General features: G+C 56.5%; 4 protein-coding genes across 4 annotated transcripts; 1 reads left to right on the top strand and 3 right to left on the bottom strand.

The window, feature by feature from the left end:
• Nucleotides 1-1154: 1154 nt before the first annotated feature.
• UV8b_06233 (uncharacterized protein) lies at nucleotides 1155-3758 on the bottom strand (the record flags this gene model as incomplete). Its single annotated transcript, XM_043143730.1, has 3 exons — nucleotides 1155-1728; nucleotides 1835-2459; nucleotides 2765-3758. The coding sequence occupies 3 exons, from the start codon at nucleotides 3756-3758 to the stop codon at nucleotides 1155-1157; spliced, it is 2193 nt and encodes a 730-aa protein (XP_042999665.1).
• Nucleotides 3759-5331: 1573 nt separating this feature from the next.
• On the bottom strand, nucleotides 5332-6549 carry UV8b_06232 (uncharacterized protein; the record flags this gene model as incomplete). Its single annotated transcript, XM_043143729.1, has 3 exons — nucleotides 5332-5571; nucleotides 5715-6058; nucleotides 6231-6549. 3 exons carry the CDS (start codon nucleotides 6547-6549, stop codon nucleotides 5332-5334), a joined length of 903 nt encoding a protein of 300 aa, XP_042999664.1.
• Nucleotides 6550-10464: 3915 nt separating this feature from the next.
• On the top strand, nucleotides 10465-11876 carry UV8b_06231 (uncharacterized protein; the record flags this gene model as incomplete). Its single annotated transcript, XM_043143728.1, has 2 exons — nucleotides 10465-11330; nucleotides 11519-11876. 2 exons carry the CDS (start codon nucleotides 10465-10467, stop codon nucleotides 11874-11876), a joined length of 1224 nt encoding a protein of 407 aa, XP_042999663.1.
• Nucleotides 11877-13154: 1278 nt separating this feature from the next.
• Nucleotides 13155-13916, bottom strand: UV8b_06230 (uncharacterized protein; the record flags this gene model as incomplete). Its single annotated transcript, XM_043143727.1, has 1 exon — nucleotides 13155-13916. The coding sequence occupies one exon, from the start codon at nucleotides 13914-13916 to the stop codon at nucleotides 13155-13157; it is 762 nt and encodes a 253-aa protein (XP_042999662.1).
• Between the last annotated feature and the right edge of the window lie 933 nt (nucleotides 13917-14849).

The following is a 14849-nucleotide window of genomic DNA, read 5'->3' as shown; positions in this document are numbered from 1 at the left end:
TTCGAGCAGAGGCTTCTGCCCCCATTCCCAGGGGATGGTTGACTCGCACGCCTTCAAAATACATAGCTAAACACAGGAGGCTTTTGCTTCTACTGTCTCGAGGGTTAGTTGATTCACGCCTTCAAAATACATAGCTAAGCACAGGAGGCTTTTGTCTCTATTGTCTTGAGGGTTAGTTGATTCACGCCTTCAAAATATATAGCTAAGCACAGGAGGCTTTTGTCTCTATTGTCTTGAGGGTTAGTTGATTCACGCCTTCAAAATACATAGCTAAACACAGGAGGCTTTTGCCTCCATTGTCTCAAGGGCTGGTTGAATGCCTTCAAAATACATAGCTAAGCATAGGAGGCTTTTGTCTCTATTGTCTTGAGGGTTAGTTGATTCACGCCTTCAAAATACATAGCTAAATACAAGAGGCTTCTGCCTCTATTATCTCAAGGGTTGGTTGAATGCCTTCAAAATACATAGCTAAGCACAGGAGGCTTTTGCCTCTATTGTCTTGAGGGTTGGTTGATTCACGCCTTCAAAATACATAGCTAAGCATAGGAGGCTTTTGTCTCTATTATCTCAAGGGTTGGTTGATTCACGCCTTCAAAATACATAGCTAAACACAGGAGGCTTTTGCCTCTATTATCTCAAGGGCTGGTTGAATGCCTTCAAAATACATAGCTAAACACATGAGGCTTTTGCCTCCATTGTCTCAAGGGCTGGTTGATTCACGCCTTCAAAATATATAGCTAAGCATAAAAAAAGCCTTTTTGCCCTTATTTCTTATAACTAGGAGGCTTCCTATTTAAACCATGTCTTTTTAATCAATAAACTATCAAGGAAGCCCCCTAAACACAAGTATACTTCTTGGAGCTGTAGGTAGCGTGACCGCACTCTAGCCGCCATGCTAATGCTATATTAGATGCTCGGGACGATGGTCTTGGTGGCCAAGGATAGAAGTGCGCTTGAGCTGCGAGATGAGACGAAAAATGGCCACATACAAGAGAGGCTTGTTTGCCCCCATTCTCTCAAGGGATGGTTGATTCACACGCCTTAAAAATAAATAGCTACATACAAGAGAAGCTTGTTTGCTCCCCTTCTCTCAAGGGATGGTTGAGTCAAACGCCCCCAAGAAAATCCCGCCAATACAACCATGGTGTCCAACATCATCCTGTCCAGCTGGGGGGCCGATCGCCCGGCTTCGTCCCCCAGTCCGACTCGGTCTTGCCCAGCGTCAGCTCCAGCGTCCAGCCCTCGGTGAAGAAGTCGTGCCCGATCCACGACTTGGTCCACGGCTTGCCGTTCACCGTCGCCTTTTGCACATAGACGCTCTCGTAGGCGGCGTCGAACCCGACGTTGCGGACGGTCGCGGTCCGCCCCGTCACCGGGTGCCTGATGCTGACCTGCTCGAAGAAGGGCGGGCTGATGAGGTAGACATCCTGCCCGGCGACGGGGAACAGCCCCAGGGCGGAGAAGAAGAGGAAGGCGCCCATGGAGCCCGAGTCGTCGTTGCCGGGGAGCCCGCCGTGGGTGCTGTTGAACGACGAGGGGATGTAGGTGTGGGCGCGTTTGGTGGACAGGCCGGGCCGGCCGGCGTAGTGGTACAGGTAGACGGTGAGGAAGACGGGCTCGTTGGAGATGTCCGCCAGGCCGCTTTTGTGGAAGAAGTCGAGGCGGGAGACGAAGGCCTCGTCGCCGCCCACGAGCGATATGAGTGACGCGGTGGCGTGGGGGACGAAGCTGGGGAAGCGTTAAGCAAAGGGCGTCAGCAAAGATGCGGGTAGAAGAAGAAGAAGAAGAAGAAGAAGCAGAAGTAGGAGGAGGAGGGAGAGGTCAAGCTACTCACAATATATATTGCCAGACGCTCGCTTCAAACGTCTCGCTTGGATTCGACGTCAGCGAGCAAAAGCCCGCCAGGGCTGAGCATGCGATGGGATCCTGGAACCCCCAGGTGCCGTTCATGTACCTTGGCTGCAAGAAGCCCTTGAAGCCGCTGTCTTTGCCGTTGATGACGGAGACCTGATCCTCCTTCCACAGATTCCGCCAGTTCATGCTGCGGCGCAGATACTTTGCCTGCTCTGGGGCCTTTCCCAAGCCGCCGGCCAGGGTCGCCAGGCAGAAGTCGTCGTAGGCGTACTCGAGGGTGCGCGAGATGCTGCGCGAGTTGGTGCCGAACCCGGCAGGGTCAAAGTCCAGGTAGGGGATGTAGTGGTACTTGCGCCAGCTCTGCAGGCCGCCGCGCCCGTGGTACGACCACTCCAGGGGCTCCCTTTCGGCGTCGGTGACGATGGCCTCGAGCGCAAGCTCCCAGTCGATGGTGGAGCTGAGATTCTTGACGTAGGCGTCGACCAGCACCACGTCGGCGTTGGAACCTCCCTGCGTCCAGCCTTTGCACATGGACATGTGGCAGTCGGGCAGCCAGCCTTCGTGCTTGTACATGTCCAGCAACGACTGGACCATCTGCGTCTGGGCTTGCGGATCGATAATGGTCAGGAGCGGGTGTTGCGCCCGAAAACTGTCCCAGATGCTGCAAGGAAAGCGGCGGGATAAAGCGGCGGAACGACGCGGCGTTTTTTGTCAGCAAAGCAAGATGTTGGCCGTGGGCGTCCATGAGACAGAATGCGCAAAGAAAAGAAGAAGAAGAAGAAAGAGCAGAAAAGAGAGGGAAAGAAAGAAGAGACGTGCCAATAGAAAGAGTCAAAGTAGGGCACGCCGGTGTCCCAGTGCGGGTTTTCGCCAGTATAATTCTGCGGGGATACCATGCTTCGATACGCACCGCTATAGAAACTGGTCAAGAGGCCTTGGTCTGCTCCGCCAGGCTGGACGGAAATAGGGTCGAGCTTCTTCCGCCACTCATGCTGGGCTGCGACGGCAAGGTCGTTGAAACTTCCCAGAGGCTCTGGTATTTCCTCCTGAGCGTTGCTGCACGCCTGGCGAGAACTCTTGAAGCTGAGCCCGACCCGGGCCGTTATGGTGTTGTCGGGGCCGGGGACGAACCTGGCAAAGCCGCCGGCCTCGAGGTAAAACAGGTTGAACCCGCGCGTGACGAAGAGCTCCTTGGGCTCCGTCCCGGCGCGGTTGTTGACCCACACGCCGCTGTCGTGAACGCGGCCCCCAGAGTAATCGACGCAAAAGTGAAGCTGGTAGGACCCGGCGCCGAAGCTGGGGAGAAAGGTTCCGTTGCCCACCATGCGACCCGTCTTTTCGTCCACGGCAATGGAGGCATTCTGGCGGCTCTTCCAAAGATCGGTGAGGTCGAGCAGGATCAGCGGATGGCTGCCGTCGGAGCTGGGGAAGCTGAACCTGTACAGGGCGGCGCGGCGCGAAACGGTGGCGTTGACGTGGATGCCGGAGGCGAGCCGGATGCTAAAGTGCCCGGGCTTGGCGACGACCGAGTCCATCCGATAGGGGACTTTGCGGTCGCCGATGCGAAACATGCACTTGTCCAGCTCGTCGCCGCGGCAGACCTGCGGAAACAGCGGGAAGTTGCCTAGGCTGGGGTTTCCGCCGGTTCCGCTGTCGTGGATGCTGGAAAAGCCGGTGACGTTGCTGCCGTCCATGCTGAAGCCGCCGGTGTTTTGGCCGTCCACGTCGGCCACAGCCTTGGCCAAGCCATATGGCAAGGTGGCGCCCGGGAACACGTTGCCTCCATTGACACTGCCTATCAACGGGTCGACGTAGGATAACAGGTCAGGGTTGTGAGGCGAAGGAGACGCCGAGGCAAGGAGCAGAAGCAGCGTCTGCAGGAGGGCCGAGGTCGGACGACGCATCGCAATGCCTGTTGGCTCGTCTGCTACCTCTGGTCGACGACGGCCGTTGGAAGGAAGAGGGAGGTGAGGACGGCACAGAATGGTGGCAGCCTGTCCTGTCCTGTTGGAAAGCGGGCAATTCGTCGGGCACCCAGCGTCAAGCCCGTCAGGAGCGACAATGACGGCGACGGCGAGAGGTGCGGAGGAAGACTGGATGATGTGCGGAGTCTGGTATGGGTACGGAGTATGGCATCAAAATACCCTCCGACGGCCGCATGGTCACAAGAAGAAGGCAGTGCTACCAGGCCCAAGTGAGTGACTTGCAGCAGCGTTGACTGGCCGGCGGCATTTACGGATGCGTACTACCTCGTGGGGACGCACCCAGGCCAATGCAGGGGAACCTGACATTGTCACCGGCTCAGTTCGGCAGTCTCTGGGAACGATGGCAAATAGAAGAGGGGGAAAACACTGAAGAATATCGGAAGATGTTGGAAAATATCGGGAAAAAACACCATGTCCTTAGCAGCACGGACAGGCTCCAGAGTCCGGTCTTGCCATTGCCGCAAAGGTGACGAGGACGTTGTGTCGGGCACGTCTTGGTCCGAGATTGAAGCTCGCAGGTTGCCTGCCTGCCATCCGAGTCAACAATGATGGAGTTGAGTTTTGCTGTGGGTTCCAGCTGCGGCGCGCCTGCTGCCTAGACAGCACCGTCTCAAGACTTGACAAGAAGCGCTGATGGCGACAATAAAGGTGATGATTGTATGAGAACATCAGCAGGATATTCAGCAGTCCCTCGTCTGTGCAAATGGAACATTGAATTGGACCTTGTTCAGCCGGAACCTGGAAACTGGAAACTCGGCGAGTTTACGCCGCAAGGCAAGAGCACAGCGACCCCCGATGCATGCATGCCCTCCCTACCTGCCTTGCGCCTTCCCGTGCCTTTACATTGACTCTTGCCACCGTGCCATCTTCAACCAGCTTCAACCAGCTTCGACCAGCTTCGACCAGCTTCGACCAGCTTCAACCAGCTTCAACCAGCTTCAACCAGCTTCAACCAGCTTCGACCAGCTTCAACCAGCTTCGACCAGCTTCGACCAGCTTCAACCAGCTTCAACCAGCTTCAACCAGCTTCAACCAGCTTCAACCAGCTTCAACCAGCTTCGACCAGCTTCGACCAGCTTCGACCAGCTTCAACCAGCTTCGACCAGCTTCAACCAGCTTCATTCAACCAGCTTCAACCAGCTTCGACCAGCTTCAACCAGCTTCAACCAGCTTCAACCAGCTTCAACCAGCTTCAACCAGCTTCAACCAGCTTCAACCAGCTTCAACCAGCTTCAACCAGCTTCAACCAGCTTCAACCAGCTTCAACCAGCTTCAACCAGCTTCAACCAGCTTCAACCAGCTTCAACCAGCTTCAACCAGCTTTAACCAGCTTGCCCCCGTTGAGCCCCTTTGCATTAAACGTCGCCTCTCAAACTCGCATCGCTCGAAAAGAAAATAAAATAGCAGCCCAAGTCTTACCACCTGCGCTTGAATCCACATCCATCATGCATCATGCACACCCCAAAACATTCACGACACCCCCCCCAAAAGGTTACGATGCCGGGTCCCCATAGTCCGAAAGCTTGCCAATGACGGGTTCTAGCAATCGAGGCAGACACTTAGCCGCGTCTTGTCCAAAGGCAAAGTCCCCCGGGTGCAGCTTGCGCAATTCCGCCTCATCCTCGGCTTCCGGGTTGATGTTGACGATACGAGCTCCGTGCAGCTTTGCTCTCGATATGAAGCCAGCCGCAGGATACACTTGGGCTGACGTGCCAACCACCAACATCAAGTCCTACGTCCGCGATGCATTAGCTTCACCCGGCAACGCAAAAAAAAAAGAAGAAAGAAAGAAAAAGAAAGAGAGAAAAAAAAAAAGAACGATTGGAAACGACAATGCTCGTCGAGCAGCGTCGCTTTGGCAAGGTCAAGGCTTACGACTCGTTCTTGAGCGATCCAATCATTGATGCGCTCGAGCATGGCCTTGTCGAGCTCCTCGCCGAACCACACTACACCGGGCCTTTGCAGGCCAGTCTTGCATTTCGGGCACCTCGGTAGTTCCTCTTCGGTAACGTGCTTGATACGATGATATGGATTCAGAAGAGGCAGAGGTTTCCCCGACGCCGGGTCCTCTGAAGCTGGGGCCAGTGCTGGGCAAAAGGGATCGTCAAAATTGCCCCGTTGAATCCACCCACACCCGTCAGTGGTGCATTTGATGTCAAACAAGGAACCGTGCAAGGTACAAAGCTGCTCTGGTGGATGGCCTGCACGCTGGGATAGGTCTGTCGCACAAAGCAATAGAGGTTAGACAAGCCTCACACTCCCACTTATCAAGACATTGGAGAGGATCGGGATCTGAAGACGTGTTGTGGGGCCGGTAGCTCGAAAGAGTAAAGCCCAAGCTGAGAGGGATTTCGCGACTTGCCGCCCGCCGGCCAAGGTGGTCAAACTCACTGTCAACATTCTGGGTCAGACACAGGACATTGGAGCTCTTGTTGGCCAAGGCAGCCAATGCTCGATGGCCCGCGTTGGGCTTGGCTTGCAGCGCCAGGTGCCTCCGGTAACCGTAAAAGAGCCATACGAGACCCGGATCGGTCATGAAGGCTCGCATGGTGGCTAGCTTGGCGGCATCATGGCTTCTCCAGTAGCCGCCGGCGCCTCGGAAGGTGGGTAGTCCCGACGACGCGGACAAGCCGGCCCCACAAAGAGCCAGAATGCGGCGGCTGGAACGAAGGACCTCGTGAAAGGCCTCTACATCATTGTGGGAAGGCATCGGTGGTGGCAAGGCCCCAGGAGCGGGGGGGGGAACGCTTCTCTCTCTCTCTCTCTCTCTCTCTCTCTCTCTCTCTCTCTCTCTCTCTTTTCCTCTCTTCCTCTCTTTTTTTTTATTTCTTCTTTTATTTATTTTTTTTTCCCTTTTGTGTTTTGGCGGGGCAGGGCAGAAAGGCCCTTCCTTGGTCGAGTGTGTGGGCGACGGCCGACGCCAGCGGAGATGGATGTCCGATGGGGAAGGGCCCGCGGCCACCCAAGACGGAGAGACGCGACCAAGGCCGGCAAAGCAGCCGCAGCGGTGGGGGGAGGAGGGGGAGGGGTCGGATTTTGAAAAGCACGAAGGATACGGAGTAAATTGTCCTGACTTTGACCAAGGGCTGGAGCGAGTTGAAGAAGGAGAGGGAGAGAAACGAGAGTGGCTGAGCAGCAGCGTGCGTGGAGCGGGTGAGGCCAATGTGCTGCGGCGAGTGCTGCAACAACCGTTTGCAACGTGCCCAAGTGGGCAGTGTAACGTAGTGCACCGCAAGTTGACCTGTTCTTTGCTCTGGTTTTAAGTACGGAGTACGGAGTACCAGACAGACCACGACCGACCACGACAGACCACGACCGACCACGACAGACCACGAAAGACCATGAAAGACCACACCAGTCAGAGAAGGGGAAGCCGGCTAAAGGAGACTGGAGGGCGAGACAAGACCTGCCGGTTCGGCCAGGTACTCGGTACAAGGGGCAGCTGGGCGGACTGGCAAAGCGCACGTCAACTTGCTCCCGCCCCAAGCTGAACCCCATCTCGGACCAAGAAGCTACCAGGACGGACTCGCGAGCTACCTGGCTTGGACAATCGACCAGATGCTACACGGCGCACTCGAGTGGCTCGACACGCGGCGCGAGCTCAAGCGTGCCAAGGGCCATCACGGCCATCCGTACGTAAACGCCCTCCAAGCCTCCAAGCAGCACTGAGAGGCTATACTCCCACAGCACTGAACAAGCTACATCAACAAGCTACAGCAAGCCGTGGACGCGCGTCACCGAAAGGAACAATGCAATTGTTCCCGGGTGAGCCCCGGCCCCGCAGGATCCGAGATATATATACATACACCCGAAGCACTGGCCGTTGATTTCGAGGGTACAGGTCAACCGACCTGTGTTCCCCCCTTGTCATCCGACCCCCCCATAATAACTTAACTGACCTGACCATTGCTGTGGGCTATACTCTTAATATAATTGGTTTATTAGGGAATAGTGGGTCAGGTCACTTTATATAGAAAACTATATGGAGAAGTACTTTCTCTGATATTTTACTAGGTTCTTAGGTAGGGGTACCTAGTAAAAGAAATTAAAGAAGTCACTTTCTTTAGAAAAATATAGGGAGAAGTACTTTCTCTGCTGTTTTATTAGGTTCTTACGTAAGGGTACCTAGTAAGAATATTAAAGAAGTCACTTTCGAAAGAAATATATATATAAAGGTACCTCTTTTTCTATCCCTAGTACCTAGATACTAGGTACCTAGGTACTTAGTAGAAATATAAGAAGTCACTTTATATAGAAAAATATATATAAAGGTACTTTTTCTACGTATAGTACCTAAGGACCTAGGTACCTACCTAATAAAAGAAAGGAAGTCACTTTCGATATAAAAGTCTATATAAAGGTACTTTATCTACTTTTAATATTAGGTTCTTAGGTAGGGATACCTAGTAAAAATATAAGGGAAGTCACTCACTATAGAAAAATATATATAAAGATACTTATAGTCTAGTGGCTACTATAGATTAAGGGATCTACTACTATTTATTAGCGTATCTCTATATTAGGAAAGAGCATTGGTTAGGTCTGTTAAGTTATTATGGGGGGGTCGAATGACTAGGGGGGGGCATAGGTCGGTTGATATGTAGTCTCGTTGATTTCTATTAAGATGCGGGCCAGCGAAGTGCCCGTGCAGGGGGCGGGGTGCTGCTCCTGCCAGGCTGCCAATCGGTCCGGTGGCAGGGAGGCAAAGCAACGGGGGGCCGGCCCCTCGGCGTTTTTGGGATGGGCGCAGATCATGGACGGGGAGGAACGAGTAGCCCTGGGCAAAAGGCGTGCGAATGGCTGCGGGAAGCCGGCAAGTCAACTTTGACATTGATGTGTGCAAACGACGGAGGCCCTCGCAGCAGGCCAGGCTGGAAGTAATAAGAGGCAGGCACTGGGGTACACAAGCCGGTTAATTATCAGTCGCGGGGACCGGGGGGGGGAACCTGAGCGCCAAGTCTGAACGCCAATTTTGAGCCGTCGCGCTAATTAATGACCAATCTGTCATGAGATCGATTGGCCGTGGTGGGCAAGGTTGGCTTGGATGCTGCGCCATCAGCGAATATTGCCAGAATACGGCCGACGCAAACGCCACTGTCCATGCACAATGGCCGGATGGATGGCGGACGCCCAGCTGAGCGAGAAGGGGGCTATGCAAGCAAGCTTCCGTCGAGCTGGGCTGGACGGCACCATCAATTGTCAAGAGCGGCAATACGACCAGTCAGTCACCCTGGTAGGTTGACGCGGTTAACAAGATGCAGATGCCAACACCCGTCCGTCACCCAGCTCCCAAGGAGGAGCCAGCGTGAGGTGAGCTTGGGACAGTCGACTATCCAAGGCTCGAGAGCACCGCGGGTGTTTTTGCAGCAGTTTTGTACAGATTCCGCCAACGTGCCCGTTTTTGACATGAAACATGCATCGAAATCGGCTGGCACACCTCTCCATTCTTGCTCGTGGGCAAAGTAACACAAGTGTCGCGCGATAAATAGAGCGGGTGCTTGCTTACTGGTAAAACGAGTTACCTTATCAATTTAAACACGTGCTGGGATCACATAACCCAAGCCAGGTGCAGGAGAGCTTCCGTAGCTCAGTTGGTTAGAGCTTCGTACTAATAAAACGTTAGTGATGCGGAGGCCGCAGGTTCAAGCCCTGCCGGGAGCAAGTCGTTCCACGATGCTTTCCAGCACTGGTTACTTTTTTTTTTTAAGTATCTGACTGAGCATAGAGTGTCGTCTGTCTATCTATCTCCTGATTGTTGATGAACCAAGTTGAATAATTATTACCGTGGCCTAGCTAGCTAGCTAGGCATGGAGAATTGTTTTTTTTTCCCCTATCACCTTTTTGTCCACGATAATGCCCTCGAATGGCGTCGGCCGGCCACCTAGGGCATCATCATCCGCTATCCTGCCACGTCACCTAACCACAATGTCATGTCATTGCAAGACTGATTTCGCAACAGTCAGCCAGCCATCTGGTAACAGCTGCGGGAAGGAAATGTCTCGGCCATCGCAACTTGCCATTTTGGCACCGATGCCGGCACGAAGCGGCGATGGATAGATAGATCCTGTGATGCGCATACCTGCCACGGCGCAGGGCCCCTTGCACAAACAGGTGCCGTCAGCTGCGGCGGCAGGATTTCATGTGCTGTGCTGCATGTCGCCTCCGCAGACTGCCGAGCATTGCCGGTCATGGCCAGCGCCGAGCAGCAAAAAAATCTGACCCGTCACGTCGCTCCTTCCTTTCTGACCGTTGGCATGCGGATTCCGCCAACCTCCTCCTCCAAAGGCCCCCCCTCTTGCCACCCCCTTGCCACGGGAAGCCAAAGCCATTGCCTACGGAGGACATGGAGAGATCTGGTGATTTGGGCGGCAATCATTGTGGCCCAGTCTTCTTCTGCCCGAACTAGTGAGTGGCTTTGCATCCAGAGCCTGCCGTCGCCAAGCGGTCGGTCGCGTCCCGTCAGGTATGTACATACTTGGCCACTAGGACCGCCGCTGCCTTGATCTCCCCAGCTCCAGAAGGTGAAAGAGGAGAACCAAAAAAAAAAGGAATCCCCGTGTCTCATCTCATCTCATCTCCTCCGTCTGCCTACCAACCGCCAGCAAAGCACAAGCCATCCACATCCATGTCTGTGGATTGGGACCGCGTGCGAGACGTGGTCAGTGCCCATGTCGACCAGCAGTCGCCCGAGCTGCGCCGCATCAGCCAGGCCCTCCACGCCAACCCGGAGCTGGCCTACCAAGAGTCCTTCGCGCACGACGCCATCTCCGACTTTCTGCAGAAGCAGGGCTTTGCCGTCGGCCGCAGAGCTCACGGCCTCGACACCAGCTTCGAGGCGACCGCCGGGTCGGGGCGAGGCCGTCTGGTGATTGTCTGCGCCGAGTACGACGCTCTCCCCAGCATCGGCCACGCCTGCGGCCACAACCTCATCGCCGCCTCGTCCCTGGGCGCCTTCCTGGGCGCCGCCCACGCCATGCGGACGCTGGGCATCGGGGGCCGTGTCCGCATCCTCGGCACGCCCGCCGAGGAGGGCGGCGGCGGCAAGGTCAAGCTCCTCCAGGCCGGCGCGTTCAGCCCGCCCGAGGGCGTGGCCGCGTGCATCATGGCCCATCCCATCCCGGCCCACGCCCTCGGCGGCTTGGATGGCCTTGCCGCCCTGGACATCCTGGCCAGCCACAAGTTCCGCGTCGAGTTCCGCGGGAGAGCCGCCCACGCGGCGGCGGAGCCGTGGATCGGCGCCAACGCCCTGGACGCCGCCGTCGGCGCGTACACCAACGTCAGCATGCTGAGGCAGCACATCAGGCCCGAGGAGCGCGTCCACGGCGTGGTCGAGGTCGGCGGCACCGTGCCCAACGTGATCCCGGACTACACCAGGATGAACTGGTACGTGAGGGCGCCGACGACGGCCGAGGGCGGGAAGCTGGAGGCGCGGGTGCGGGCGTGCATCGATGCTGCCGCCGCGGCTGCCGGCTGCACCAACAACTACATCCCGTGAGTTGGCCCGCGTTTTTTCTTCCTTCCTGCCTCTGCCAATCTTTTTCATAAGTTAGAATTTACGCATCTATGATCGCCATGAGCCCCGGCCCACCAGGAGAGCCAAACCGGAAAAGAAAAAAAAAAAAAAAGCAAAGAGGGCTTTTTGCTGATTGATGCCGCCCTGCGCCCGCCCTTGCTGCTAGCTCCGAGACCTACAAACACGTCATCAACAATCCGGGCCTCTGCGAAGCCTACGTTGGGGACATGGCCAAGCTCGGCGGAAACGTCGTCTGCAAAGGCCCGAGGCTGGTCGTGGGGTCAACCGACATGGGCAACGTGTCTCACGAGGTTCCGGGCTTCCACGGCGCCTTTGGCATCCCCGCAGACCCCGGCGCGGCTTTGCACAGCATCGACTTCGCCTCGGCCGCGGGCAAGCCTGAAGCGCACGAGTGCGCCATGAAGAGTGCAAAGGGCATGGCCATGCTGGCGCTCAGGGTCATTGCTGACCATGAGCTGGCGGCCCGCGTCCGACTAGACTTTGAGGAGGGCAACGCGTTGTAAGTTCCCAGAATCGAGGGATAGTGCGTCACGGTCACGGGTGAGATGGGGAAAGGGCAAAGCCACTGGCCAGCCTCAGGCAATTCAGGGGGCAGCCGGGGAGCCGCCTTGGAGCATTGAAGCTTGCACAAGGCTAGTCTTTTCGCTGTCGGGCCAGGGTTGGAAATTGCCAGATGCAAGAAGCAAAGTATGGCTTGCTGCTGCAGTAGTCTTGTTCTTTCCCCCCCCAGCGGAACAGGAGTGCGGCACAAGTCGGGCCCAGCAAACTCGAGGCTTCGGCCGGCCTTTTGTTCTATTCCGGATTGGACTGGACTATTTCAAAGAGCAAGCAAACAGACAGAGCACATTCATTGATGGAGATGACGTAGTTCATCATGAGCGTCGGGGTCAATCCAGGTCTAGCCACCACCAGCTTTAACCTTTATTTACCCCTGCTCCCCCGGTGGACAGACTGCCGAGTGCACAGTGACAGATTACCGGCATCCAATTCAAAACGCACACACAATAGGAGGAAATGGCGCCTGGGCGGCTCTCATCCCGCCAGGATCCCCAGAATACGCATGCTCGTGATGGGGGGACCCTGGATGCGTAAATTTAGAAACAAGCCATCTATCCATCCATCCATCATCCATCACAGGCCGACTGGCCCCAGCCGTGATGTCATGGCTGGTTTAGCGGGCAGGCCAAGAGTCACAGCCTCACGAGCTATTGACTGACTGACAGCAAGCAGGCAATGAGGCTCTGCGGCGTGCACTATACCCGCCGGGGCAACGGGGCGGCCGAGCTGCTCGCCTCGGGAGCCGCGATCACAAGGTACTTACTTGCTTACTACTGTGACTAACTGACGTCTTGAATACACGAATGACGCAAGGTGACTTGCAGGACAGAAAAACAATCGAAAGCAGATAAGAGGGGTGGGAAAAGAAGCCTCTGATCGATTCTGAAACAAAAGGGTCCACGTGTCGGGCTTTTTGGAATACGAAGGCCGACCCTAGGGCCAAAGGTAGCGCGGATTCCGCGAATATCGACCAAGGGGGGCAACAAGTGCTGGCCAGTCAGCAGCAGCCCGTCAGGCGACCAACGAACCAACTGGGCCACTGTCCCCCCCCCCCCAAAAAAACCCGGCTTGGGTGGCGTCGTCGCTGGCTCGGGGTCTCGTGCCGGGTAAAGCGCGGCAAAGCGGCGTCCGGGGAAGTCTGCGAAAAGGAAGGCGGCTGGGCGCTCGCTCTGGCGCTGAGGCAGGGCACGGCAGATATAGTCCGCATGAAACGTTTCACGCGCCTAGCGGCACCACGCAGGAACCGAAAACCCCCAACCTGCAGACAGACGCGAGCAAGCGTCACCGTCGTGAGCGCGCGAGTGCTGGGTCGGGCGTGTCGTGATGAACTTGCCTTGCCTTGCCTTGCCTTGCCTTGCCTTGCCTTGCCTTGCCGTTGGCTGCGGATGTTGACGCAAGCTGCGTTGCACCGAGTTGGCCAACGCCCAACATGGCAGGTGCGCACGGCACGGCTTGGGCTCTGCAGGGGAAGGTGCGCCGCGACTCACAGGGGGCTGCGCTTGGCGGACCGCCATGCCAAGCCACGGCCAGCCAGCCAGCCTTTGGCGCCAGCCAGGGTCGTCGTCGTCGTCGTCGTCGTCGTCTACGTCGGCCATCCACCAGCCAAGCCAGCCCGGTCCGCACCGTGGCCAGACAGCGACGTCCAGCGCGCGCTGCACCGTGCGAATCTGCGCCTGCCTGCCTGCCTTGCTGCCTGCCTTGCTGCCTCGCTCGAAACTCGACGATTTCTTTCTCCTGTTCAGATTTCCCGTATTCCCTCCCCGTGCGTGCTCTGCCGCGCGATGCGCAGGGGCTGGGGCCTGCATCCATGCATTCCCGCCCCGGGACCTGCTTTTTTCCGTCTCCTCTCGTTCTCTTTTCCTTGCCACATTCGCGCACTCGGCAGAGTCATCGCCAACCGCCAACCGCCAACCCCCTCCACCCCCACCAGGCAAGCAAAGACGGACCAGAGAGCGCCGGGCCAACTCCATCCAGCCTTTGGACATTTTTGTTCACCAGATTATCCGCGCCCCCTTTTTTGCTCTTTTGACGGACAGCCCGCCCGTGACGGCGCCGATCAGAAGCCGACAGACAGACAGACAGACAGTCAGTCAGTCAGTTAGTCAGTCAGTCAGTCTTGGATCTGCACCCCCGTTTGGCCCGACGAAAAATGTAAGAGTGCCCCGGCAAAGCCGATCAACGCTTGTCGTACGTCTCCTTGCCAGAGTCCAGAGTCCAGTGTCCAGAGGCACGCGCAGGCGGAAGCGACGCACTCGGCCCCCGCATTAGCATGGTTCAACTTGACTGGACGTTGCTTCGTACCTCGACGGATCCATCGAGTTGGTGCGTGAGGGTGGCTGGGGCCTAGCGCCCCCTCCTCGACGTTGGCCCCGACTCAGCCTTGGCTTGGATTTGTGCCGATTGTCTCAGGACTGGGCGCTAGCCCCGGGGCAAGGCAAAGGCACATCAGCGATCAGGCACGTCGGCCTAATGCGGCACCCTAGCCGGCCTGGTTGGCTGGCCATGGGGGGCTTCCGCGAGCAGCCAAGCGCATGGGCATGGGACCCCTGGAGGCTGGAGGCTGGAGGCTGGAGGCTGGAGGCTGGAGGCTGGACCAGGAGTCGAGTCTTCTCTGCCCAGTTGTCTGCACAGTACAGAGTACCAGACGGAGACCAACATCGTCTTGTTGGCCGCCCCCGGCAAAGTACTGTAATATAACACCCCCGTCTCACCCGCCGTCTCCTGCGGCATGCCCTTGCTGCTCTCTCTTTCATTGTCCTGCGTGTACTTTTGATTTCCTTGTCAAATACCCCTTCCGTCTCTCGCTAATCAGGTCTTTCTTCTTTCTGACTTGTTGCTGTTGTTGCTGTTGCTGCTACACATACATCTTCTTTATATCTAGATAATTTTTTTCTCCTGTTAATTCTCCTCTTCAGAGC

This window comes from Ustilaginoidea virens, chromosome 5 (genome assembly GCF_000687475.1).
Source record: "Ustilaginoidea virens chromosome 5, complete sequence".
Classification (NCBI taxonomy): Eukaryota; Fungi; Ascomycota; class Sordariomycetes; order Hypocreales; family Clavicipitaceae; genus Ustilaginoidea; species Ustilaginoidea virens.
The sequence above is the reverse complement of the archived record's forward strand: the minus strand, read 5'-3'. Positions and strand labels throughout refer to the sequence as shown.